The sequence below is a fragment of the Caretta caretta genome, chromosome 9 (assembly GCF_965140235.1).
Source record: "Caretta caretta isolate rCarCar2 chromosome 9, rCarCar1.hap1, whole genome shotgun sequence".
Taxonomy (NCBI): Eukaryota; Metazoa; Chordata; order Testudines; family Cheloniidae; genus Caretta; species Caretta caretta.
In genome coordinates, this window is record NC_134214.1 from 85,652,321 (window position 1) to 85,676,756 (window position 24,436).

The 24,436-nt window shown below is 39.8% G+C and overlaps 2 protein-coding genes across 6 annotated transcripts in view; one reads left to right on the forward strand and one right to left on the reverse strand.

Moving 5' to 3' along the window:
• COL4A6 (collagen type IV alpha 6 chain) overlaps positions 1–6,052 on the forward strand; it is a 193,021-nt gene extending 186,969 nt beyond the window's left edge. For all 4 annotated transcript variants that reach the window (XM_048865297.2, XM_048865301.2, XM_048865300.2 and 1 more), the window contains 4 exons: positions 186–302; positions 1,679–1,870; positions 2,133–2,419; positions 3,464–6,052. In XM_048865297.2, coding sequence (XP_048721254.1) covers positions 186–302; positions 1,679–1,870; positions 2,133–2,419; positions 3,464–3,724 — 857 coding nt within the window. In that variant the 3' untranslated portion in view covers positions 3,725–6,052. The remainder of the gene's footprint in view (positions 1–185; positions 303–1,678; positions 1,871–2,132; positions 2,420–3,463) is intronic.
• A 522-nt stretch (positions 6,053–6,574) lies between these two features.
• ATG4A (autophagy related 4A cysteine peptidase) lies at positions 6,575–24,430 on the reverse strand. Of its 2 annotated transcripts, XM_048865302.2 has the most exons (13): positions 24,336–24,430; positions 21,135–21,245; positions 19,779–19,850; positions 17,974–18,072; positions 16,549–16,650; positions 15,952–16,024; positions 13,172–13,251; positions 12,475–12,662; positions 12,278–12,356; positions 11,015–11,160; positions 9,767–9,823; positions 7,761–7,872; positions 6,575–7,478 (listed from the first exon to the last, which is right to left on the reverse strand). In XM_048865302.2, exons 1-13 carry the CDS (start codon positions 24,343–24,345, stop codon positions 7,414–7,416), a joined length of 1,194 nt encoding a protein of 397 aa, XP_048721259.1. In that variant the 5' UTR covers positions 24,346–24,430; the 3' UTR covers positions 6,575–7,413. The 2 variants fall into 2 exon arrangements, with proteins under 2 accessions (XP_048721259.1, XP_048721262.1); XM_048865305.2 differs by lacking the exon at positions 17,974–18,072.
• Positions 24,431–24,436: the final 6 nt, after the last annotated feature.

The following is a 24,436-nucleotide window of genomic DNA, read 5'->3' on the forward strand; positions in this document are numbered from 1 at the left end:
GTTATACGCATCATGTCGTAGGTCATATTGAATCACAGTGCCAAGCTATTAATTTGTTAAATTTGTTAAATTGTAAATTTAAGCCCTCAGCATTGCTAATCATGATACATCCTCCTGTTGATGCCAGGAGTGAAGTCTTTGATGAGAGAAGCAAATTAAATAATAATCATTACATTTAATTACAGGTCCAAAAGGTCTGTCAGGCAGATCAGGTCAGGTGGGCCGTCCTGGTTTACCAGGGCCAGATGGCACAGTTGGGGACCCAGGAACCCCAGGTATTCCAGGGCCACCAGGATTGGAAGGTAATTTTATTCTTTAATTTGTTCTTTTGGTATTCTATGAGTGCTCAATCAGCAAGATTTCAGCTGGCCTCCTAATGCAGGGATGCCGCCCAAGGCCACAGACATCACAGAAATTCCACGTTATAGACTTAAAAAAGAAGGACCTATGTGGTGCCCAGGATCTTGTGCCTTGTGTCTGCATTGATGTGAATTTCACCTTTAGTGAGACAGTTGGGAGTAAACTCACCCACTGCAGCATGCTCTAGCGTATGCGATTACTATCTGTTGATACTGATGATTGAGGCAACAATTTTGTTACAGAGGTCAAGGAATCTGTGACTTCCAGAGACTTCCATGACTTCAGCCCACAGTGGCTGGGAGCAGTAGGGTCCCCCACTGCCCACGGTGGCCCGGGAGCTGTTGGGTACAGATGGCAGTGGCCCTCCAGAGCTTCAAGCTGCCGAGCTTGTGGGCAGCAGGGGCTCCCCACAACTCCTGGCTGCCCCAGGCAGTGGGGACCCTGGAGCTCCAAGCCCCCACAGGTGGTGGGGGCTCCCAGATCTCTGAGATGGGGCCCCTGCAGCTGCCCAGTCGCTGTCGGAGGTGTGGGGGCTCCACAGCTCCCCATTTTGTCAGGCATATTTTTAGTAAAAGTCACCGACAGGTCAAGGGCTTCCATGAATTTTTCTTTATTGCCTGTGACCTATCCGTGACTTCAGTAAAAATATCCATGACAAAATCTTAGCCTTACTTATCTTAGCCTTAGAATTACTGATGATTCATTGTATAGGATGCTGGACACCCTTCTAGCTGTAATAAATAGGGAGTCATCAGGAGGGTTTGGAAGCACAAGAGCAGGGCATTCCCTGTAGAATTTGAAAAGGAGCGAGTCAGAAAGGAGAAATGTGGTTGGAGTGGGATGGTGAATGGGAGGCACATCCTGGTGCTTGACTGAGAGTCAGAGCGTCTGGGTTTTGTTCCTGGCTGTACCACAGACTAGCTCTGTAACCTGGGACAAGCTACTGAACCTTTGTGCCATCAGGGTAAAACACCACCACCTACAGCACTTGTGTGGGAATTAACGAGTGCTGGAGGGCCTCACCCGGAAGGGCAAGGCAGAATTATTGTATTATGAACTACAGTTGCTAGTGCCTGCATACCACTGTGATTGGGTGAGACACAGAAAAATTAATGATATGGAAAGTGATTAATGGTGAGTCAGTACCGTAGTGTACTGATCGGCTTTGAGACTCAGCCGGGCCTATTCGATCACATGGCACCCATCAATACTTGAGCTTTACGTTGCTTGCAGGTAGGGCAGAAGTGACATAAATGCCCAAACACAAGTCAGCTAACTTACAGTGTACTCACAACTTGTGACTGACTTTCTCTCCCAGGTGTCTCTGGAAAGCCAGGCCTGTTTGGTTTGCCCGGAATGCCGGGTCGGAGTGTAGGCGTTGGATACACTTTGGTGAAGCACAGCCAGTCAGAGCAGATCCCACCATGCCCAATTGGAATGAATAAGCTCTGGGAGGGTTACAGCTTGCTGTATGTGGAGGGGCAGGAAAAGGCGCACAACCAGGATCTAGGTGAGTCAAAAAGTCTCTGTCACAAATGAGGCAGGCCAAATTCCACTCCCCCGTACACACTGCACAACTCCCACTGATTTCACTGGGCTTTGTAAGAGGTGTGAATCTGAGGGTGGAATATGACACTGAGGGAGCAATGATACTAGCCACTTGCTTATCATCTGGGTCTGGTCTTTACTAGCTCTTGCCTTTTGGCAGCAGCTTGATGAGCCCTTTGTTCTCTTCTCCATTCCCCTCCTCCCTGCCTCCCTCCCCCACCCAGGTTTTGCTGGCTCCTGCTTGCCTCGCTTCAGCACCATGCCATTTATTTACTGCAACATCTATGAGGTGTGCTACTATGCCAGCCGAAATGACAAATCCTACTGGCTCTCCACCACTGCTCCCATCCCCATGATGCCAGTGAGCCGTCTGGAGATCCCACAGTACATCAGTCATTGCTCAGTGTGTGAAGCACCTTCCCAGGCTATTGCAGTACATAGCCAGGACATTACCATCCCGCAGTGCCCCGAGGGCTGGCGCAGCCTGTGGATCGGATACTCTTTCCTAATGGTAAGAAAATCGATTTGTTAATGCAAAGACGGTCACACTATACGAGGCTTGTTTTAATATTGGCATTAAAACCTAAGCATTCACTCCTTAGGGCAGGTTGTTGTGGAGCTTTCAGTTTCTTGGACGCAACTGTTAAAAACTAGCAAACTTAGTGGCAAAGTCAAACTCTGCCACTAAGTTTGCTAGTTTTAACAGTTGGGTCCAAGAAACTGAAAGCTCCACAACGAGCTGACCTAAGGAGTGCCTTGCGTATTACCAGCAGGCCAAGTATAACCTCAGCCATTTTGTTGCCATTTAGCTAACTTCTCAAGTGTATTGATAAAGTTTACGGTGGGGTGGAAGAAATAGAACACTTCCATACTATCAAAGAGACTAGTGGCCCGTAAGAACTGATTCCTTTAAACCTCAAAACAGCTAATTAACTATAGAGAGACAAGGTCGGTGAGGTAATATCTTTTACTGGATCAACTTCTCTTGGTGAGAGAGAAAACTTTTGAGCTTACGCTGAGCTCTCCTTCAGCTCTTCCCAGACCTCTAAGCCCGAAGGCTTGTCTTTCTCACCACCAGCAGTTGAGCTAATAAAAGATATTATCTCACCCACCTTGTGTCTCTAATATCCTGGGACCAACATGGCTACAACACTGCAATTAAACTATAGCACAGACATAACCCCTTCTTCTCCCTGCTGTATGGCTTTTTCCAGAACATTCTACAATGAGATTTCCTGGTAGCTCATTAAAGTGTGATTGCAAAGTGATTCTAAAAATAGCACTGTGATTCTTTATTGTTTCTCAGTTTTCAAATTTCCTCACTTCGTAAGTGAAAAGCTGCTTTTTATATTACCAGAATCCTATATTCAACCCAGGGTTTGCATTCTCGTGCTTTCCCCCATAACCCTTATCCAAGTGACATGTAGCTACAGGTGTCCTGGAGGAGCAATTTAGATTTCCCCATTTTGTTCATGGCAACATGTATTCCGGGAGTCCCCGTGTAACTGCCTATTTCCTTCTTTGGAACTCAATTAAATGACCATATTCATTCTAGCACACTGCAGCTGGCGCGGAAGGCGGAGGTCAGTCCCTTGTCTCACCCGGCTCTTGCCTCGAGGATTTCCGTGCTACTCCTTTCATTGAATGCAATGGTGCCAGAGGAACCTGCCATTACTTTGCAAACAAATACAGCTTCTGGCTGACCACAGTCGAACGCACGCAGCAGTTTGTCGGTGCTCCTCCCTCAGAAACTCTGAAAGCAGGACAGCTCCGAACCCGAGTCAGCCGTTGCCAAGTGTGCATGAAGAACTTGTAGCAAAAACAACCCAAACAAATAAAACTTTGCTACCTAAGAGTTTAAACCTCATTCATTGGAAGAACTATAATCACATACACCCATTCTGCTGGTGGTTTGTGGATAAGTTACAACAGCCAGAACACTACTGAAATTATGTTTTAGATCCATAAGAAACATAGCTCCACACAGAAGGAAGGAGGGACAGACTAATCTCTGAAACCTCTGACTGTTTTGTGGAACATGGTGCTACACTTTTTCTTTCATGTTTGTTTTCCTATTCATGGCTACCTCAGAAAGTCTCTGAGCCTTTCTCATTCACATTGCAGAGTGACAATATTATATTATACAATATTATAATAAAGCACTCCATATTATATCACCCATCCGTTTGATGCACTCATCTATAGCCAATGATAGATTTTCTTAAACAAGTTTGTGCTTCACAGATTAGTTGTCTTTGCAGAAAGCATTTGGCATGGCCTAGGGCAATACGCATTGATTAGATGAGAAAATATGTAATGAAATGGATTTTCAGTTGGAAAGGAACTTAACTCTAAACTAATTAAAACAAATCACTGCAGCAGAGGTGCTCAGAGTATTAAGCATTAGATACTGAGAACTGGCTTCCCTGGGAAGTTCTTACTTAAAGATGAGCTTGTTTTGTTTTGCTTTTTAAAGGAATTGGCATAATCTTTGGTTTCAGTGATGCATGAGCAACTTGGAGCCAAATTCAGACCAGCTGTAACTGATTTTGCATTCCCCCTCCATGAAAAATTTGGATTTCTACCTGGACTTAAAGCCATTTTCATTATTCAGCACAGCTTTATCACTATTGAAATGTGTTCTATGTAAGCACACAGTTCAAGATTTGTTGTTACCCTTTTGCACCCTAGCAATTTGTGACCTCCAGAATAATTTCATTAGTATTTACATATGAAATCATCTTTCCGAGGTAGCCTTGGAACAGTTTTTTTTTGTAAGTATTCAATTTGTGTATATTTTAAAATGTAGAAGCCTTATTATTTAGCATTCAAGTTTATGGAAACATAGAAGCAAGCAGTTGTTGGATGTACATTTTTTTACTGCTAAAATCACCTGTTTTGTATTCTTCATCCACTGGGCTTTATTTCTACTAGTTAAAAAACATTACTGTATTTCTAATGCACTGTTAAATATTCACACAATTCCTTCAGGTTATAATTACAATCAGTGGTTTTCAGACTATATGGGAAAATAGAAATTAAGAGAAAGCCATAAATACAATATGTCTATGCTGAGAACTAATTAAGGCTAAAGTTATTAATTTCAGCTTCTTTCTACAGTGAGGTTGACAACACCATTGGTATCAGCATTTTTAGAGGATTTGAAGCGAGGGCCTTGTAAATTCCAAATCTTTTTTTTTTTTTTTTTTAATTGAAAGACAAAACTACAGAAAAATGTGTGTTTTAGTTGGGACTGCTCTGATAAATCACATGGTATTTAAAATGGGGATTCGGTGAATGCTTAGGTATGAGACTTTGAAATTCACTTTCTGCGAATATTGTGGTCAGTAAAACTCAAATCGCTCCAGTGTTTGTTTTAAAAATTTGAGCAAATATTTGTGGAAAACATTTTTATTTATCACCCATTCTACTCATTAGGTGCCAGCAATAGAAGCATCAGAGCACCAGTTTATTTGTTTGGATGTTGAGGGGAGGGTGGGGAAAAGGGGATTCTGCTCTAGATGTACACGACTGAAATACACAAGTCTTTTCAGGAGCAGGGTCTATGTAATTGTTTTGCTTTATGTGCCATGAGTAATCTCATTGCTTTCAGCGACAGACCTTCCATTGACTTCAGTAGGGCCAGGATTTCACCCCGATGGGTACTGTTAAGCACGAGCATGTCTTCGCAAGATCAGGGCCACAGTCTATGATCTTCTTCCACTCCTGGCTCCAGAGCTTCTTCCAGTCAACCCTGTATTTACCCCCTCTCCTTCCAGTTGCTACCCAAGACACTTTTCCACGAGGCCTGTAAACTTCAGATTTACCCTCTGAGTTGTGTTTACATAATGAAAGATAACAGGAGGGCAATTAAAAAAAAAAAAAAAAGGATGGACTGAGCAGGACATATGCCTAACTTCATTGCTCAGTCATCTAATGGGTACTTCCCTTTTCTGGGTAGAAGTCAGTCATCCTTTAGAATGTCAGCTTTTAAGAGCAGGGGCTGCATTTTCATTTTTGTCTGGAAGGCACCAAGCACCACTATGGTCTTAAATGAATACTAGAAAAACAGCGTGGGGTGGCATCTCCTTTTGTTAATGTTCAGTTTCCAAACTGTGGTTAATAAAGGCAAACAAGACATTAACTATTGGTCTGGGTACTTATTTTTGTTCAAAAGTCATGTTTTCCCATTCAGATGCTGAGCATCAGCATCTCGCTTCACTTGGGTTTTGCAAGTACTCAGCACATCTCCCAATTAGGCCCAGTATTCTCATCTATTTGTGAAGAAAAAATGAAAATCTCCCAATTTCAAACTGCACTATCATACCAGGCCTCATCCAGATGGGAACTGTGTTTTTAGGAAACATAAAATGTGACTCAAGAATTCATTAAAAGCCCTTGTACTCAGTAAGGGCTTGATATTTCTGAACCATTGTTCTCAGAGCTACTAGAGATATCCTCAGTTTAAATAAACATCCAACCACATAACTCTGTTAGGGACTTGTATATCTAAGGTACTTTTACCAAAATAGTCTTGATAAGGTAACAAGGCAGAATTAGGGACCTTAAATAATTTGTGTGTATCATCAGTTTGGGATAATTTTTTGTTTTATATTTACGGTCTGTGCAAAGAGCAAATTTACAAACTATAGCAAGTAGCCTATGAAATGCTTAAGAAATTTATTAGATGCACAGATAAAGTGCTGTTACAGAGAAACTTGTGTAAATAAATCTATTTTAAAATAAATAAGATACAGTTAAAACAAACCACCTTTGACTTCTTGTTTTAACAAAAATCATCAACCTAAGTTTTAAGTTCAAGGTGAAATATGTCATACCTATAGCAGTGATCGTGATCTATATCAACTAATTGAGTCTCCTGTTTGTTTTAGGTCTCCCAGAAACAGGAAGGCTATTCCAAATTTATACATTAGACATAGTTCCTTTTACAGAAACATTGTTGTAATAAAAAGTGTGGTTGCTCAAATATATGTTAAAATATTTAACAAGGAAACAATTTTCTCCTGATCCAGTTGATCTTTTAAACAAGATGATGAATTTATTCCTATGATGCAGCCACAGGAGGGAACAGAAGTAAACATCCTCCCTTAACTCAACACCATTTTGCTTTCTTTAAGGACTACACATTTGCATCCGAGAGCAAGAATATCCATTTGGGTCATCCCTTTCTTCAAAGGTAGAGCCCAGTGATATACCATAGTCTTTACTTTAATATACTGTTTTTGCCTTCATCTCAAAAGGTCCATTTGTCTTCAAATAGGATGCATGCTGGAAGCAGAGATTCCCTTTAAGTGTCTGACAATGGGATCTTTGCTTCTCTTTCCACCCAGGGAAAATCTTGTTAAACTGTCACTGTCTGAGTTTTGGGTGCTGCTATGGTTTTGTATTCTGTTGTCCATAATTTCAGGCACTTGTGGGCTAGAATGGCTGTTTCTCTAAAGTCAATGCAATATGTTCAACACAGAAGAATCACCATAGCTTCCTTCATACACTCAGGATTTCAAATTCTTCTTCCAACTCAAACAGTTTATCAGTAGATTCAATAAGTTCTGCCAACAAAAATGAAAACAATATGAACAGACATGCCTATTGCTTTTCACTTTGGAAGACTTTTTAGGGCAAGATATTTTGTATGCTGGAAATCACATTTAGCCTTTTGTAGATAAATCTGGTGTTCAAGTTGCTACCGGTATTAAAGAATGGATTAGCTAATCACATTGAGCATAAAAGACACTTAGCAAAGCATAGCTGCTCCAGCTGTGATTATTTCTCCTACCTGTAAATTGAGGAACATATTGCTGCACTATAGTCCACTCAAGTCAATACGGTACCTGCTCCTGATGTTGTCACTTCTGGTTTTGCTGGAGGTATGAAAGGAGGCCAATGGGCTGGATGATTTTGGACTAACTCAAACATCCGAAGACTCTGCTGCTTCAGAATCTCCTGAGGATAAAGCACTTTTTTTATTAAAAAATATATCATATTAATGGAAAGTCCAACAACAGATCTACTTGGCTGGTCAGTCAAAACAGTTACAAGATGCAAAAAATAATAATAATAAATAAATTATGCCCATGTGAAATGGAATCCTGTTATACTTTGTGCAACCCTCATTAAAGGTCATCATTTTACAGATCTACATATAGTGAATTTCTTCGATCAGAAACATGCATGGAAGGTAGATCTCTCAAGCTCTACCACAGATTGTCAGTCATGTTATAATTAGTTCTGATAAACAAAAATGATAGTTTGTGTGTGTGTATGTGCAGCAAAGTGGCACTAAGAGCATGAAATAGTTTCCTACCTTTGAAAGTACCAAAGAAATTACTCTTAATTAGATCCTTACTAAGTGCACCGTCGGGTGATAGGAGCAGAGGACAAACACAGCAGCTCCACAAAGTAATGGATTTTGAAGGACAACTTTTGATCTGAGATGATCTGATTTGATCTGTTATTACTAAAACAAAGTTCCACTGTACCTCAAATATGGTGAATTACTTCTAACCTGTTTTTTTTAAATGGGTTTGCAAACTGCCTTCCTGAGGAAACCATCAACTGGTTTTAGGAATAAATATTTTCTGGAGTTTGAAGTCACTGGGCCCTCAGCCTACTATTACTTCCCACAATAAGTTACTACTAGGGCTACTAGGATGATCCAAGGAATGGAAAACCTGTCTTATGAAAGGAGTCCCAAAGAGCTTGGCTTATTTAGCCTAACCAAAGAAGGCTGAGGGGAGATATGATTGCTCTCTATAAATATATCAGAGGGATAAATACCAGGGAGGGAGAGGAATTATTTAAGCTCAGTACCAATGTGGACACAAGAACAAATGGATATAAACTGGCCACCAGGAAGTTTAGACTTGAAATTAGACAAAGGTTTCTAACTATCAGAGGAGTGAAGTTCTGGAACAGCCTTCCAAGGGGAGCAGTGGGGGCAAAAGACATAGCTGGCTTCAAGACTAAGTTTGATAAGTTTATGGAGGGGATGGTATGATGGGATAGCCTTTCTGACCTTAGAGTCTATAAGTTGAGAGCAGAGGTGAAAGTAAGTCGATATTGTCTGGTATGGCGTACTGGTAAGAAAAGCCGACAGTACTGGCAGGGCCACTGATGGGGCGGAGGCAAAAGGGGCAGTGGCTCCGGGCCCTTTAAATGGCCGCCGGAGCACCAGGCGGCGCAAGTTTGGCCCCAGGCCCTTCCACCTGAGGCCCCGCCTCTTCCGGAGCCCAGAGCCGCCCCCCCACACCCAGGACCCCAGCTGCCCTGCATACTGGTAAGTCCAGTAAGTTACTTTCACCCCTGGTTGAGCCCATGCACAATGTGAGCATTGTCCTGCAAGGGGCCAAGTACTGTCTGTAGGGTGCACAACACACTCAGCTCCTATGACTTAAAGGGATCCAGCCTCTCACAGAATCAGGCCTCAGAGACTCAGTATAGCGAGTTTTAATTATAAGGCATAGGATATTTAATAATACATCACTATTAAACAGCAATAGGAAGTCTCAGGAAAGGAACTAGCCAAGACAGAGCCCAAACCATTGGTCATTCAGTAAGAATTGGCTTTTTAAAATAATGTGTGTTTTTAGCAGCTAACTAGATTACTTTAGATATTTTTACACCCACTTTCCAAACGCTAGGGGATCCTGGTTTTCAAAGTGCTATATAATCTTTGCTTAGCACTTCAACAGCATTTCTCTTTCCTTATATATTCTTCTATAACTCATTTAGCAACTGTACACTGACAGATATTTACGGGGAGTTTTCATTTACATTTTTGTTGGTAAAATATGCCTAACCTGATGCAGATCAAATTAAAAGAATATCCCATTGTTACCTTTTGTACAAGACTACACCAGTTATCAAAGTCTTTTTCTTCTTTACAAAAGAAGCCCTGAATGGGGGAAAAACACAGATAATTTTTCCTCTGCAAGTTACATGCAATATTAGCAAATAAGGCAGAATTAAGCCACTGTTTTGCAGTAGCACATACGATCATCATGCGTAAGACCCAAAATATGTATCAGACTAAGGGCCAGATCCTGAACTAGAGTAAAATGAACAGTACAGGGAAAAAAAGTTGAAAAAACAAGGAACTGACATGACATTTGCCACTCATCATACTGAATGCTCTGCTCTTTTCCCCCTCTCCTGTTCATCTGTCTTATCTATTTAGATTATAAAATCTTAAGGGCAATGACTGTATTATTATATGTTTGTACAGTGCCTAAAGCAAATCTCGATTTGAGGCCCATAGGCTCTACCGGAATTCAAATAATAATAATTGCAGCTCCACTGAAATCAATAGGACCATACCAATTTACCACATTTGTGCATCTGGCTGCAAGTGTAACGTGCCACCGGGGATGAACATCCATATGTGTGACACTTCCAAGAATGGCTGTACTGTGAATATCAGACTCTTGGTTCTATTACTGAATGGACTGGTTGGTTGTGCTTTTTCAGGGTTTGAGCATTTGCATAGTTAAATGTTACTAAAAGCAGATACTTTCCCGCTAAAAGTGGTATTATTAATAACATATGTTTACATCATCTTTCATTCAGGAACTCAAAACACTTTACAAACATTGGGCCAATTCTCATCTTACAGAGAGGAGGAGAATGAAGAGTAACCTTACTGATGTCAATAGGGCATGTAACTGGAATGAGATCAGAATTAGAGTCATGAAGCATTGTAAATATCCCTGTAAAGTATCCTGGACTGTAACTACTACTAGTTTGGTAAACTGAGGCGTGAGGGAGAGAAAGTAACTTGCACAGAACCCAGGAATTCTGATTAAATTCCCTGCTTCAACCACTGCACTACAATGGCTCTGCAAAAAGTGGAGGCTTCTCTATTACCAAAAATAATTAGCCACCCCCATTCAAATATCCAGTTTCCTTCTGGAGGTAACAATGTAATCTCAGCAAAATTACTGTATAATTTACCCGTGGAGATAAAGTCTGCATTTGTGAAAAAAATTTTGTAGTTATTCATAACTCTGCTCAAGCACAACTACCCTTTTCAGTACTTATGAGCAGTTTTGTAATAGAAGTTCATGCTACATTTCTTCCTGACACTTACTAATGCTACGGAGGGATCCAAATTCATGATCTTCATTCGATGTGGGGCCTGCTGACAATGGAAGCTCTGGTCATCAACCATACCGTTTTCCTCCAAATCTACAAAAATCTGAGTGGTGTGAGGATCTAAATAGATCAGCTGGTTTCCTGTGCAGGTAAAATATATTTAATCAAATTTAATAGTTTGTAATAGCACTGAAGCTGAACTTGTAAGATAGAATTTCAATCATCATCATGATTAAGATTGATTAGACTTTTGCTAGCTGTGTGTTCTGAAAATGGAAAATTCAGGAAGAGCAATGCATTGTGGCACCATATCTGGTATTGCTTACTGTGGTGATCTGTAGTGGTTTGAGCATTGGCCTGCTAAACCCAGGGTTGTGAGTTCAATCCTTGAGGGGGCCATTTGGGACAAAAACTGGGGATTGGTTCTGCTTTGAGCAGGGGGTTGGACTAGATGACCTCCTGAGGTCCCTTCCAACCGTGGTATTCTATGACCCTTATATTTTCCTTTATTTCCTAGATCTAACATAACATTTAAAACTTTTAAAATGTAAATTCTGCCATTCTACAGGTCACAGGATGACCACTCAGTTAGGCATTCAACATTGTTTCATATTAGGTTTGCTGAGAGATTGAAATAATGAGGTCTGAATAAAAATACCACAGGTTTTATAGAAAAATGGACTGATAGGTCATAAATAGAGAGCAATTATTCGTAACAAATCAAATGGGGTGAAGTTTCAAAAAATGAGTAGCACTGTAACTGACAAAGGAAAGGCAAGTGATAAAATACATTGATGCAAGGCTAGCATTAAAAGACAGCAAGATCTAGTGAAGTTAGAGAAATGAGCAGAAATTTTTAAAAATGAGCTTTAATCAGGGAAAATGCTGAGTTATACCATTTGAAGAAAAATGTGAAGCAAAAGAATAAAATGTAAGACTACAGATTAGGAAACAATACAGGATTACATACTAGTGACATCTGTCTAATAGATTTGCCAAATACTATTCAACTAGCCTTTCATATCACATTACTCTTGCTGATGCTACTTATTTCTATACCCAACTTCACTCTACCTTTCCTATAAAAGATCATAGTGTATTATTCTGGAGTTATCTAATTATCTGTTTCTCCTATTCCTCTTCTCTCTTTCCTTAACTACATTTCCAAGCGGCTTCAGTTTTAAATTTCCTGATGTTTCTTCAGACCAGGCCCAGTTCCTTAGCCCATCAACTTATCTGTAATTAATTTTTTCCTTACCTAAAAATCCTACGAAATAGTAGGCATTATTTGGTTTCCCTCCTAATGCCCCCAAAGACTGTGGCATCTTAAAACATTCCTAGAGATTCAAAGGGGAAAAATGAAATTTTAGTTGTCCTGTATATTTGTATCACAGATATCTAAACTGTTTGTAAATGACATGCAGCATAACAATCATTTCAGGGACAGTGACTTACTTTAAAAGCATCAATATAAATCGGATTGATGTGATTTATCCCTAGTCGTAGAGGTATAATGAGCAAGAGAGGTTTCCAGCCTGAGCAAAACACTGCTGTGTTCTTGTTTTGACTTAGAGCACTTCTGTGGGAGAGTGTGCTGCCACGTACAGCAGTGCTGCTCTGAGGAGGGGACCAACACATTTTCTCTGTGGGAGCAAGGAGGAGAGACTTGTCAAGTCACTAAGGACTATATTATAAATGTTTCAAATGAATGGAAAATTAAGATGCTTTTTCAGAAATCTTTCTTACAGAAGGTCCCAGATGTTAAGGAGGATAGTGTGTACGTTGTGGCTGTATAATTACAAGTAATTGTAGTAGGCACAGACTAGGGCGCTGGGTTACAAGATGATGTTAGGGCTCAGGTCGATGACTAGGAGATGATAAATTTCCTAGATGAAGGTATGTTTAACCACACATGTAGCACCGTAAGCTTTCTCGGGTCAAGATACCTCTTGCTAGAGGAGGGGGTAACAAGGTGATGCACAGTATTAGGTATCCCAAGACCTCACTCACTTACACACACACCCACCCACCTTATTTCTCAGCTAGGGTAATAATTAAGGCCCAAAATGCATTTTGTTTATTGACTATATTTTCTTAGGGTACTTGGGCAAATAAACTCTAGTTAAAGTGAGAACCAGTGTTTGTAACTTACTGATGTCTTCAATGACCACGGTATTGTCCATAGATACATAAACAGCTAAGGAATTCCATTCATCAAATAAAGCAAGCTTTCTGGAAAACATTAAGGTAGAAATTAGTGAAAAACTGCATTGTCATTCAGAAGCCAAAACTGTAGCTTGGCACTCAGTGATATTAGATGGATTTTGAATATATATATAAATAATTGCTTATCGAAAACAGCATTCATTGTATTTTTTTATTAGTCAAAGTATAATTATGATGTAGAAGAGAATGCAGAGATAGCATGAAGGTGAAATAACTTGTGTGAAAAAAGTCTTGGCTTATTCCCAATAGCAAAGCAATCGAACTCAACAACCTCGCTACTTTATTATTATTTTTATTATTTGTGTTACAGTCACACCTAGGAGCCCCAGTCATGGCCCAGGACCCCATTGTGTTAGGCGCTGTTTAACACAGAACAAAGACAGTCCCTGCCCCAAAGAGCTTACAAACCACTCATGCATGTGTGTAACTTTATGCATGTGTGTAACTTTATGCATGAGTAGTTCTACAGAGCTCAGTGAGACTACTGATGTGCATAAGTGTTGGTAGGATCAGGCCATAAATCTGTCAAAAAGCTCAGCCCCAACCAAGTGAAGTCACAGACCCTATGCTGGGTCTGCTATACTATTTTTATGTAGTTCAAAAGAACATCCTTAAATGAATATACTGCCTTACAGCTCTGTAAACCGCTATGTAGGTTTCATTGTTAAATTCTAGTTAAAGCAGCTAAAATTAAATATATTTTGTAGGGCTCTCAAGTGATTACAAAAATTAATCGTGATTAATTGCACTGTTAAATAATAATAGAATACCATTTATTTAAATATTTTTGGACGTTTTCTACATTTTCAAATATATCGATTTCAATTACAACACAGAATATAAAGTGTACAGTGCTCACTTTATTTTTGATTACAAGTATTTGCACTGTAAAAAAAAAAGGAAGAAATAGCATTTTTCAATTCACCTAATACAAGTATTGTAATGCAATCTCTTTATCATGAAAATTGAACTTACAAATGTAGAATTATGTACCAAAAAACCTTCATTCAAAAAAAAACAAACAATGTAAAACTTTAGAGCCTGCAAGTCCACTCAGTCCTACTTCTTTTCAGCAAATCACTCAGACAAAAAAGTTTGTTTACATTTGCAGGAGATAATACTGTCCGCTTCTTGTTTACAATGTCACCTGAAAGTGAGAAAAGGTGTTCTCATAGCACTGTTGTAGCCAACGTAGCAAGATACTTACGTGCCAGATGTGCTAGAGATTCACATGTCCCTTCATGCTTCAACCACCATTCCAGAAGACATGCGTCCATGCTGATGACGGGTTCTGCTCAATAACAGTCCAAAGCACGTTCATTTTTATTATCTGAGTCAGATGCCACCAGCAGAGGGTTGATTTTCTTTTTTGGTGGTTCAAGTTCTGTAGTCTCCACATCAGAATGTTGCTCTTTTAAGACTTCTGAATGCAAACCCCACACCTCATCCCACTCAGATTTTGGAAGGCACTTCAGAGTCTTAAATCTTGGATCGAGTGCTGTAGCTATCTTTAGAAATCTCACATTGGTGCCTTCTTTGCATTTTGTCAAATCTGCAGTGAAAGTGTTCTTAAAATGAACATGTGCTGGGTCATCATCCAAGACTGCTATAACAGGAAATATATGGCAGAATGCGGGTAAAACAGAGCAGGGTACATACAGTTCTGCCCCAAGGGGTTCAGTCAGGAATTTAATTAATGCTTATTTTTTTAATGAGCGTTATCAGCATGGAAGCATGTCCTGTGGAATGGTGGCCAAAGCATGAAGGGGAATATGAATGTTTTACATATCTGGCACGTAAATACCTTGCAATGTCAGCTACAAAAGTACCATGCAAATGCCTATTCTCACTTTCTAGTGAAAGTGTAAATAAGAAGAGAGCGGCATTATCTCCCTTGAATGTAAACAAACTTGTTTGTCTTAGTGATTAGCTGAACAAGAAGTAGGACTGAGTAGACTTGTAAGCTCTGAAGTTTTACAGTGTTTTGTTTTTGAGTGCAATCATGTAAAACAAAAAAATCTACATTTGTAGATTGCACTACGTACTTGTATGAGGTGAACTGAAAAATCCTGCTTCTTTTGTTTATCATTTTTACAGTGCAAATATTTGTAAGCAAAAATATACACTTTGATTTCAATTACAACACAGAATACAATATATGAGAAAATGTAGAAAAACATCAAAAATATTTAATAAATTTCAATTGATAGTCTATTGTTTAACAGAGCATTTAAAACTACGATTAATCACGATTAATTTTTATCGCAATTAATTTTTTTAGTTAATCATGTGAGTTAACTGCAATTAATCGACAGCCCTAATAATTTGTTTTATCACTCTATACTGTCAGCATAAATAAATAAATGTAACCTACTTGTAAAACATGATTTTTTTCATATAAAACTTTTGTAGAAGAAATGCATTATTTTTCTTACGTATCTCACGTTTGATTTAGAGACAGTCCTACCTATGCCCTTGTCAGACATGGACAAGTCTTGTGACCTCTGACTCAAATAATCCTTGTATATAATTGACTAAAAGCAGGACCTCAGTTTAGAGAATACATGGGTTTAAGCCAACGCTGCCAAACTTTACATTGTTTCAAAATCCAGAACTGGAGGTCATCACTCTTAGACAGCTATGCTGCATCTGAATTGAAATATTCAGGGTAAGTACATTCTAAATACATATGTATGTTTTGCTTACTTTAGCACTTGTGCAACTGTATTTGGTCCAAACCATTCTCCAATCGACTTCCCCTCTCCTACACCCATCTGTGCTGTTTTTATTAGAAACAAAACACATACAAAAGAGCACAAATATCAGGTGACGACGTATTAAATGGCACATCCTATTGATATTTTGTTGCACGCATTCTAAGACTATTGTAAAATATTTACATATAATCAGATTATTGATATACTATCTATTCTCTTTTTACAACTGCAATGAAGTTTCTGTAATTGAAAAGAAGCCTCTGAACTGCATTCTGACACACTGGTCCATAGACTGTAGTGAGGGGTGCCAGTAAAGAGAATCTATGTTGGTAAGCACTAATTTATTATTATTAAAGTCTGGTCCCTAATAGTCACATATTTTATCCAGAGCTAGTTGTTATTTCTATTGTACATGCTGGATTTAGACCTCAGTATACATTTGGATGCATTAAATCTTCTATATATACACTTATCCACTTTGTCTCCACAATCCTCCTTTTGTTTTGTGACTATATATTTTAAAATTAATACATCTTAAACACATTAGCAACTTGAGGCATAAAAAGCTGATGATACCTGCCCTTACCCATTTGGTGGATAGAATAACAGCAATCTTTTCTGTCTATGAAGCATCGCAAGATCTTGTGATATTCTTCAGGTTGTTTTTTGTGTCTCTCCCAATGCCAATCTTACAGGGAAGAAGTTATATAGATTAACTAACATACTCCAAACGCTATCTAGCATTTCATACTACACAATCATGAGCGGCGCTTTCCCCCCCCCAATTTACACCAGAGGGCAACAACTCTTTAGAGGCAGCATCAGGAGATTATTTAATTTAATAGAGAAAAGGTCATGAAGATTCCACTGAATGCATCCGATGAAGTGAGCTGTAGCTCACAAAAGCTTATGCGCAAATAAATTTGTTAGTCTAAGGTGCCACAAGTCCTCCTTTTCTTTTTGCAAAATAATAGTGTCAGCTTCTCTCAATAGGAAGACGTGTGTTCTGTCACAAAAAAGGTGCTGAATTTATTCCTGAATGCAAAAAAAAGAAGAAAGGAAGAGATTGCTTTTCTAAAATACAACAACATGAACGAAGAATGTTTGAACAAAAATCTTGATAGTCAGAAGGAGACAGTAAGAACTTGTCTACACATTTTTTGTACCACTTCACTGTATCAGTTTAGAAACAGATATAGTTAAAAGTGGCACACTCTTTACTGTGGACTAAGTTACATCAGTATATAGGTGTCCACAGTAGGGTCTGTACCCATTTAACTATATTGGTATAAACTCACATCCCTAACCAAAACAGCTGAATCGATACAAGAGCTCTATGAATATTAGGCCTATGATTACTCTGGTTGTGATCCTGAAATACTCATACAGGTGTTTGGGTCCACACTTAGTGAATTCCGTTGCAGGATTGGGGCCTTAGGGTGGAGGTAGGGAAGCTATCTGCATATTTGCCTGTAATTTGCAGTATTGTTGTAGCCATGTTGGTCCCAGGATATTAGAGCAACAATGTGGGTGTGGTCATATCTTTTATTGGACCAAGCTATCAAGCTACAGAGAACTCTTCTTCATTTTGCCTATAAAGCAATTAGTACAATTTGGGCACCACAATTAACAATTAACAACACAACAGGAAATCAGTCAGGCGGCCGCAGTTTCCACCCAGGCACCAGCTTCGTTATTTGTCATGCAAAGCTCTATTAAATAATAAAGACAGGAGTCCAACTTGGTAAACCCTTTGTTCTTATTTTTCTGCTTAACCACCAAAACAATTCACCCCTACTGGGTCAGAATGAAACACTAACAGTTTCCTCTTGTCTGGAGACATCATTTACTAGTAATTTCTGCCAATCATTCTGAAGAGACTTTCACTAGTTACTTTAGCACTACATCTCTCAGCTGATGTCTATTGTACTGGGCTTTCACACCAACATTAAATGCCACCCAAACAGCACAGAGCCTCCTAACATATTTCACAAAGTAACAGTATGCTCACCCCTTCCTAAATGCCTGCAAATCAGAGCCTGTGCCAGCATCATCTGTCCACATCGCAGCATGCATCCCCAGCCAGTATCGGATGAAGGGCCTGTGCCTCCTATTAACAAGAATTATTACAATTAATATGGGTTCTTGACTGAAATTAGCACCACAAAAATCTAATTGTTGAAATCTAGGTAGTCAAGAAAAAAGTTTGGCTCTTTAACAAGCATACTGTGGATGAAGAGAAACAGAAAGAAAGATTTTTACCACCAGTCTGGCTTCTAGATAAGTGTTCAGGATCTGCCAAGCAGATCTGTGTGGAAACCAGTATTGACACAGCTCAGTAGAAGCAGAATTCTTTGTTGATGCAAGACAAAAGGAAAGAAGCAACCATGTAAAGCTGTTTACCAAACTGTGCCAAATTCAAGGATAAAATGTACAAGCCTATATGCAGGACTCTGTACACTGTGCTAAACCAGACCTAAACTCTGCAGTGAGGCCCTATGAGCACTATGAAACCGAAACAAAAATGGAGGTGTAGGCAGCAGACCTAATGGAATTCAATATGGAAAGAGTAATGCAATCAGTACAGTAACCTCCAAATTTTAATATTACATGATAACCCTCATTTTCAGTTTGCAATATACTAAAAGTATGTAAGTAAATACGCTGTATAAGCTTTGAGGGTTTGACACTGGAGGTTTTAGCATTTGGATAGGAAGCAAATACAGATTTTGGCATCTGGTGAAACACTGGACACAGTTTGGGTCTGTGGAGCTAAGAACACTGGTTGGATGTAGTGAAATAATGAGAACCTATTAAGATTATTAGGAAAGGTCACACCTCTCCAAGCTATTGCTTCAAACCGTCTGCAGATTCAGGAAGACAATATTTTCTATTTGTTTATGTTTTAAGGCTGTCTTCACAATCATGAGGGCTAGAAAGATAAATCAGTTTAAACTAAACGCTTAGATTCTTAAGCAAAGTTCTGCATCTAGAAGTGGATTCTACGGTAAATTCCAAGAGTTTCCTTTATTTGTTTCTATTTAATTTAGTGCTTGAGAAAGATGCTAAACTGACTGTCCTGGAAATCTATCAGAAGAACAGGCAGATCATGGACAGTGACAATGAAAGCATCTTTGATGCTGTTCCATCAATCTATCTCAACCCTGCAGTAGAAAAACTACCTCGAGTGGTGAATGGTACTTACTCTCTAGCAAGATTGCCAGTAGTGTTGTCAATCATGCCAATTGTGGTGGTGGTTTTTTCAATCGTGGCAGAGACCATGAAATAACAGGTTTGGGACTCTACCCACCTGAGCTAGATTTGAATTGGCAACCTAAAGGTAAAGGCTCTGTATCCCATTACCAATCCCATAACTTATCCAGTCCAAACATTTATTTGGGTGATGATTTGGGAAATTAATTTAATTCAACCAGAAAATTTAAGTAGGCTTTTTAATTCCTTTAATGTGAAGTCATTTTTAGTGTGTGAATAAACAGGTTAAAAACATATTTCTTGCACAACAGATCTACTGTGCATTCCCCATTCATTTGAGAAACATTCACAAGTTATTTCCACTGCTAGTATAAACACAAGGACCAAATTTTCTACTGGTGTAAGTGAGCACAGCTTTCAGTACTAGCGAATCTGGCCCATTATTTCCTTTTTGTTTTCAGGAGTAAAACTCATACCTCTAAGTCCTCTAATAATTTAGGAGTCAGTAAGTTCATATACGATTATTTGACTCCTCCCACAATTTTAATTTCCAACAAGACAATAATACAGACAAATTGGGCTGTTCACCCTAAAGATACCCACCAATTGGTGAAAATTTTCTTCTATATGTAAACCACAGACGAGCACTTATATCCAACAATAATTTAGATTTGTCTGGAATTAAAAAACAAAGCCATATTAAACTACTAACTCCTAACTGCAAAGATCATTTGGCATTAACAAAACATATAGGATATACAGGAGATGTCTATTTACTTTCAGATACAAAAATAACGTATCACTTTTAATATTCAGAGCACTTTATATATACAAACTAAACAAAGTCTATTGGGAAAGTGTGAAGCAATTATTAGCCATCAAAGGTTGAGAGTAGCATTTCTGTTTTGAATAGCTACGATAAACTTGAACCAGCTACCACTATGCAGAACTATTCCTTCTGAACAAAATTACACACAGGACAAGAAACTTGGAGAATTTCTACTAACAGGGACCAATTTTGGTCTGAAGGAGGAAGGATGAGCCTAAGTGCATAGTCCTTTCTTCCTCCACTGAACCCTCTTCTGCATATAAAGGGACAAGACTTGCAGGGAGAAAAAGTGAAATGTCCACTTTCCATGGTATCTTCTCCCTCACACTTGCAAGGATTTCACCACCTTAGAGAATGTTAACCCTGAATACCGCAGGGATAGGTGGGAGCATGTCAATTTTTACTATTTAATTCTTAAAACCACCTTAACTTTCAACTGAGAATATCATGCTTTAAGAAATTCAAACATCCAGCATAGTGGATTTGTTGTTGTCTGAACTACTGTACAGACTTAATTTTCTGGTCTCCTGATGCAATGAATCAGCAATTAACAGTATTTACTTCATATTTTAAAATGCAATTTATCACTTCAGCATATGCTTCTGATTTACAAAATTACAAAGGATTTGTCTGATATTTGCTGCATCACCACGTCCAGTTTTAAAATGAGCTACAGTAGATACTCAGCTGCCTGCTCTTTTCTTATAGGAGAAACTTTAAAGGGTATTGTCAGGACTTTACTTTTTTTGGTGGGAAGATTCTGTGTAAAAAATGTTTTCTCCGTAACTGATAGATAATATCACAGATATTAAACATTCTTAAAAAGTCAATTATTTATTCCATGACATTTGATGACTAGAAATAACCCACCTAAAGTGAGACTAATCTGCAGGATAAGCGTGCCCTGTTTGCAGAAACTGTGACAGATGCTGTACTCCCTACTTCGGTAAACCTCCTGCCAGCTAATTTCATATTAGGGTGACCACCACTGTATACAGTTGGTCTGCTTTTTAGAAGTGAGTTTATTTTTGCTCTCAGAGATTTATGTAGTGATAATGTTATGAACACTGAGAAAATGTTGTGGCATATGAACTACGAAAGTTATAGCTGGATTTTCAGTATAAACATACCTGTCTTAAGGTGGTATTGCCGTCCCAAGATCCACACTGACCCATCTGTTTCTGGAAATTCTTCTAGGTATTCCGATAAGACAGTGGTCTGGTTTTCATACTTGGATAAAACTGAACAGGGACATAGAAAGTTAAAACTCCATTTTGCTCCCTTTGTTCTTTTTGGAGCACTTGGAGTTCTTATACTGCAGCTAGCTCCAACCAGTGATCTAGTCCAGGGTTTTGGGGTTTTCTGACCAATACTTCATTCTGGCAGCAGCATTTACCCTGTTTTCCCTCAGCAATATGCACTGCCATTAAAATGGACAGTGTTCTTCGCAATTTTATATATTAACTCTCCAGAGGCTCTGGGAGACACTATGGCTGGCACCTGGACCCTAGAGCCCAGGGAAGAAATCCTGGTGCCATAGAAGTATATGGGAGTTTTTGCCACTGACTTCAATGAGGTTAGGCTTTCACCCAAAGTCTAGATGAACAATTTAAGTCCCAGTCCTGGACTAAACACAGTTAACTTTAAGTACATGAACAGTTCTACTCATTTCAATGTCACTATTTTTGGTGGGAGGTTATGGAAATGAAGGAATAATTCTTCAGCTGTAAAGCTAAGCAATTGTTTTTATTTGCTTTGATTATTTTTTCTTTCAAATGACATATTTAAGAAATACACAATGAACTGATGTTTAAAAATTAAATCATATATATACACATGCTAAATATGTTTAAGTTGCATGTAATATTTATATTACTAAAGATTTATAGGCTCTACTCAGGATTACCCATTTTGCTAGGCACTGTACAAACACAGAAAAAGATACAGTCCCGGTCCCAATGAGTTTACAATCTATGACCCAATCTTGAAAACACTTCTGCATGCAAGTAATCACAATGAATTTAAAAGGACTCCTCACATGTGTAAAGTTAATCATGTGTCTTTCTTTCCTAATTGCCATTAATAGCAACTATACACAACCACGTCTCTTGCTGTAAAATAATTTAATGTGCTTACACAATAGACTACAAAATACACTGGCTTAGAACAAAATGTCTACAGAAAAGATAAAGTTGACATTCTGGCCAACATTTTAGAACACTTAGTCCCATTTTAACTATTAGATAAATTAGGTCCAAAATGTAGGCTCTTTGTTGAAGAAAAAAGATTTTACCGCAACTAATAATAAATTTTTTCAAAATGTCAAACAAAAGTTTTATACTATTTAAACATTTCTGAAAGTACTGAAATGTAAACAGCACCATTTGTTTAAGTGCCTGAAAATCAGAAGTCAGAACTGACTATACTCAGAAAGTGAAACTGACCAAGTTTTACTGTTCAAGGTAAGCAGAGTGAACATTAAACAGCATAAAGAGTAAAAAATATTGACTGTTTTAAATTAATTTTAATAATAACATACTTAAGGAAACATGCAGTTTTAAAAATATTATACTTTAGAATACCCTAGAGAGTTTCACATAAACCCTCCTCAGATTAGGGTATATTATACAGAAAATTATCATTCAGGCATCAGCTATAATATTTTTCTATTCAACTTATATAAATGATTGCTAGTTACTGTAAAACAGTGAACTTTAACTATAAGTAGTGTGTGTACACACACACACACACCCCTGCTTCTACTGGAGCCAATGGGAAAAATCCAGGGCCATAATGAAGGATTCACTTAATACCAAGACATTTACATGCATAATCAAAATGATTTCTGATATCATAATCTATTGAATGCATATTGTATTGACACATTTTATTTATTCCATCCAGCTGGCAGTCACAACTGTCAAGGGATCAAGCTTCACTGCTGCAGAGAAGTTGATGTCAGCACTATGCTAAAAAGCTTGAATTAATATCCATGCAACAGTAGAGCAGACTTTTACACTATAAATCCGGGCCTAGATCCTGCAATTTAATAAGTGTAGTGACAGGATTTAGGTGAATTACATGCTTTGAATACTTCTAAATTTACCCAACAAACATATCTAAATATGACAACTGTACAAGTGGATTTACTCAGCTCTATTTTTTGTCCTAAGACTTCTATTAAGTGAACACCAACACCTAGTTTAGGCTTCATATTTAGGTTCTGTAAAGAAGTTTCACAAATATGTAATACTGTACTGCATAACATAAAGTTATGCAGTAACTTTATGCAGTAACAAAACACAAAGTTTTGAATTTAACCATTCTACTGTAAGATTTTCAGTAAAGAACATCAGAAATGGAAATGTGAAACTGACAAGTGTGTTTTCATTGGTCCCCTGACTGAACTGCAAAAAGCAAACAGCATGGATGGAAACAAAATCAGCTCTGCACTTTTTAAGATGTTCTTAGTAACTGATCTAAGGAAACTCCGTGGTGTTTTTAATCAACGTTATTTTCATCTGGCTGGACAACCAAGTTTGAGATGAGTCAAGACCGCTGAAGGATACACTGAAACCTGTTACCCACAGCCACCTGGCCCAAGAGCTAATCAGAGTTCAGTCCCAGGCGAGTTCCCCACGACCAGCTGCCCTGCATCAGGCAGGCACCTCAGGCCCTTTGGGGGCTGTCACTACTCGGTTTCGCTGCCTGGGTCGCTGCTGGGTTCACACAGATTTGCCGCTGGTCCTGGAGGTCCCAGCCTGAGGCTCTCGGAAGAGTCCTTACGGCAGGACTGACACACGGAGACTTCGCAACTCGCTTGTGTCACAGCGCCGGACCCGCACGGAACAGCGGCGGCGGCTGCCATCTTCCTCTAGCGCAGCGGGCCCGCCAACCGCCCCCCGCCCAACCCCGCCAGCCTCTGCGGCGCGCCCCGAGCGCCCCGCCCAGCCCGGGGAAGGCAGCCGGGGTCCCGGCCCAGCCGTGGCCGCCGGGCTCGAAGCTCGGCGGGCGGAGGATCGGGGCCCGGCGCTGCCCTCCCCGGGAGCTCGCCCGGCGGGCCGCGTCCCAGCACCGCGTCACCCCTGGGCTGTCACCGCCCGCGGCCCCCGCAACGCGCCCGGGCCTGGGGCTCCCGCCCGCGACCACCGCCCTGGGCCCGGATCTGAACCGCCCGCTACACCCGGCCCGCGCCCTAGGCCGGGCCCCCTCCCTGCTGTCCCGCCCGCCCCTGACTGCTCCCTTCCCGCCACTACCCCGCAGCGCCCCTTCCGCCGCCCAGCGAATCCCCCTCACTCGACCCCGCCGCGGCTCCCCCCGTCTCCCCTCACCGGACTCCATCCTCCCGCTGTCACCATCCTCCCAGCCGACACACAACAAGGCGGCGGCCGCGGAGCACGCTGGGAGTTGTAGTTCTGCGGTGGGGGGGGAC

Bases quoted from the DNA above. Each gene is read 5' to 3' on its own strand.
- ATG4A (XM_048865302.2), bottom strand. The intron at 19,851-21,134 runs GTATGTTTATAC...TTTTAATTCCAG, and splicing joins GCAATACCACCTTAAGACAG to ACAAATCTAAATTATTGTTG. The intron at 16,651-17,973 runs GTGAGCATACTG...CTTCCCTGTAAG, and splicing joins TTGCAGGCATTTAGGAAGGG to ATTGGCATTGGGAGAGACAC.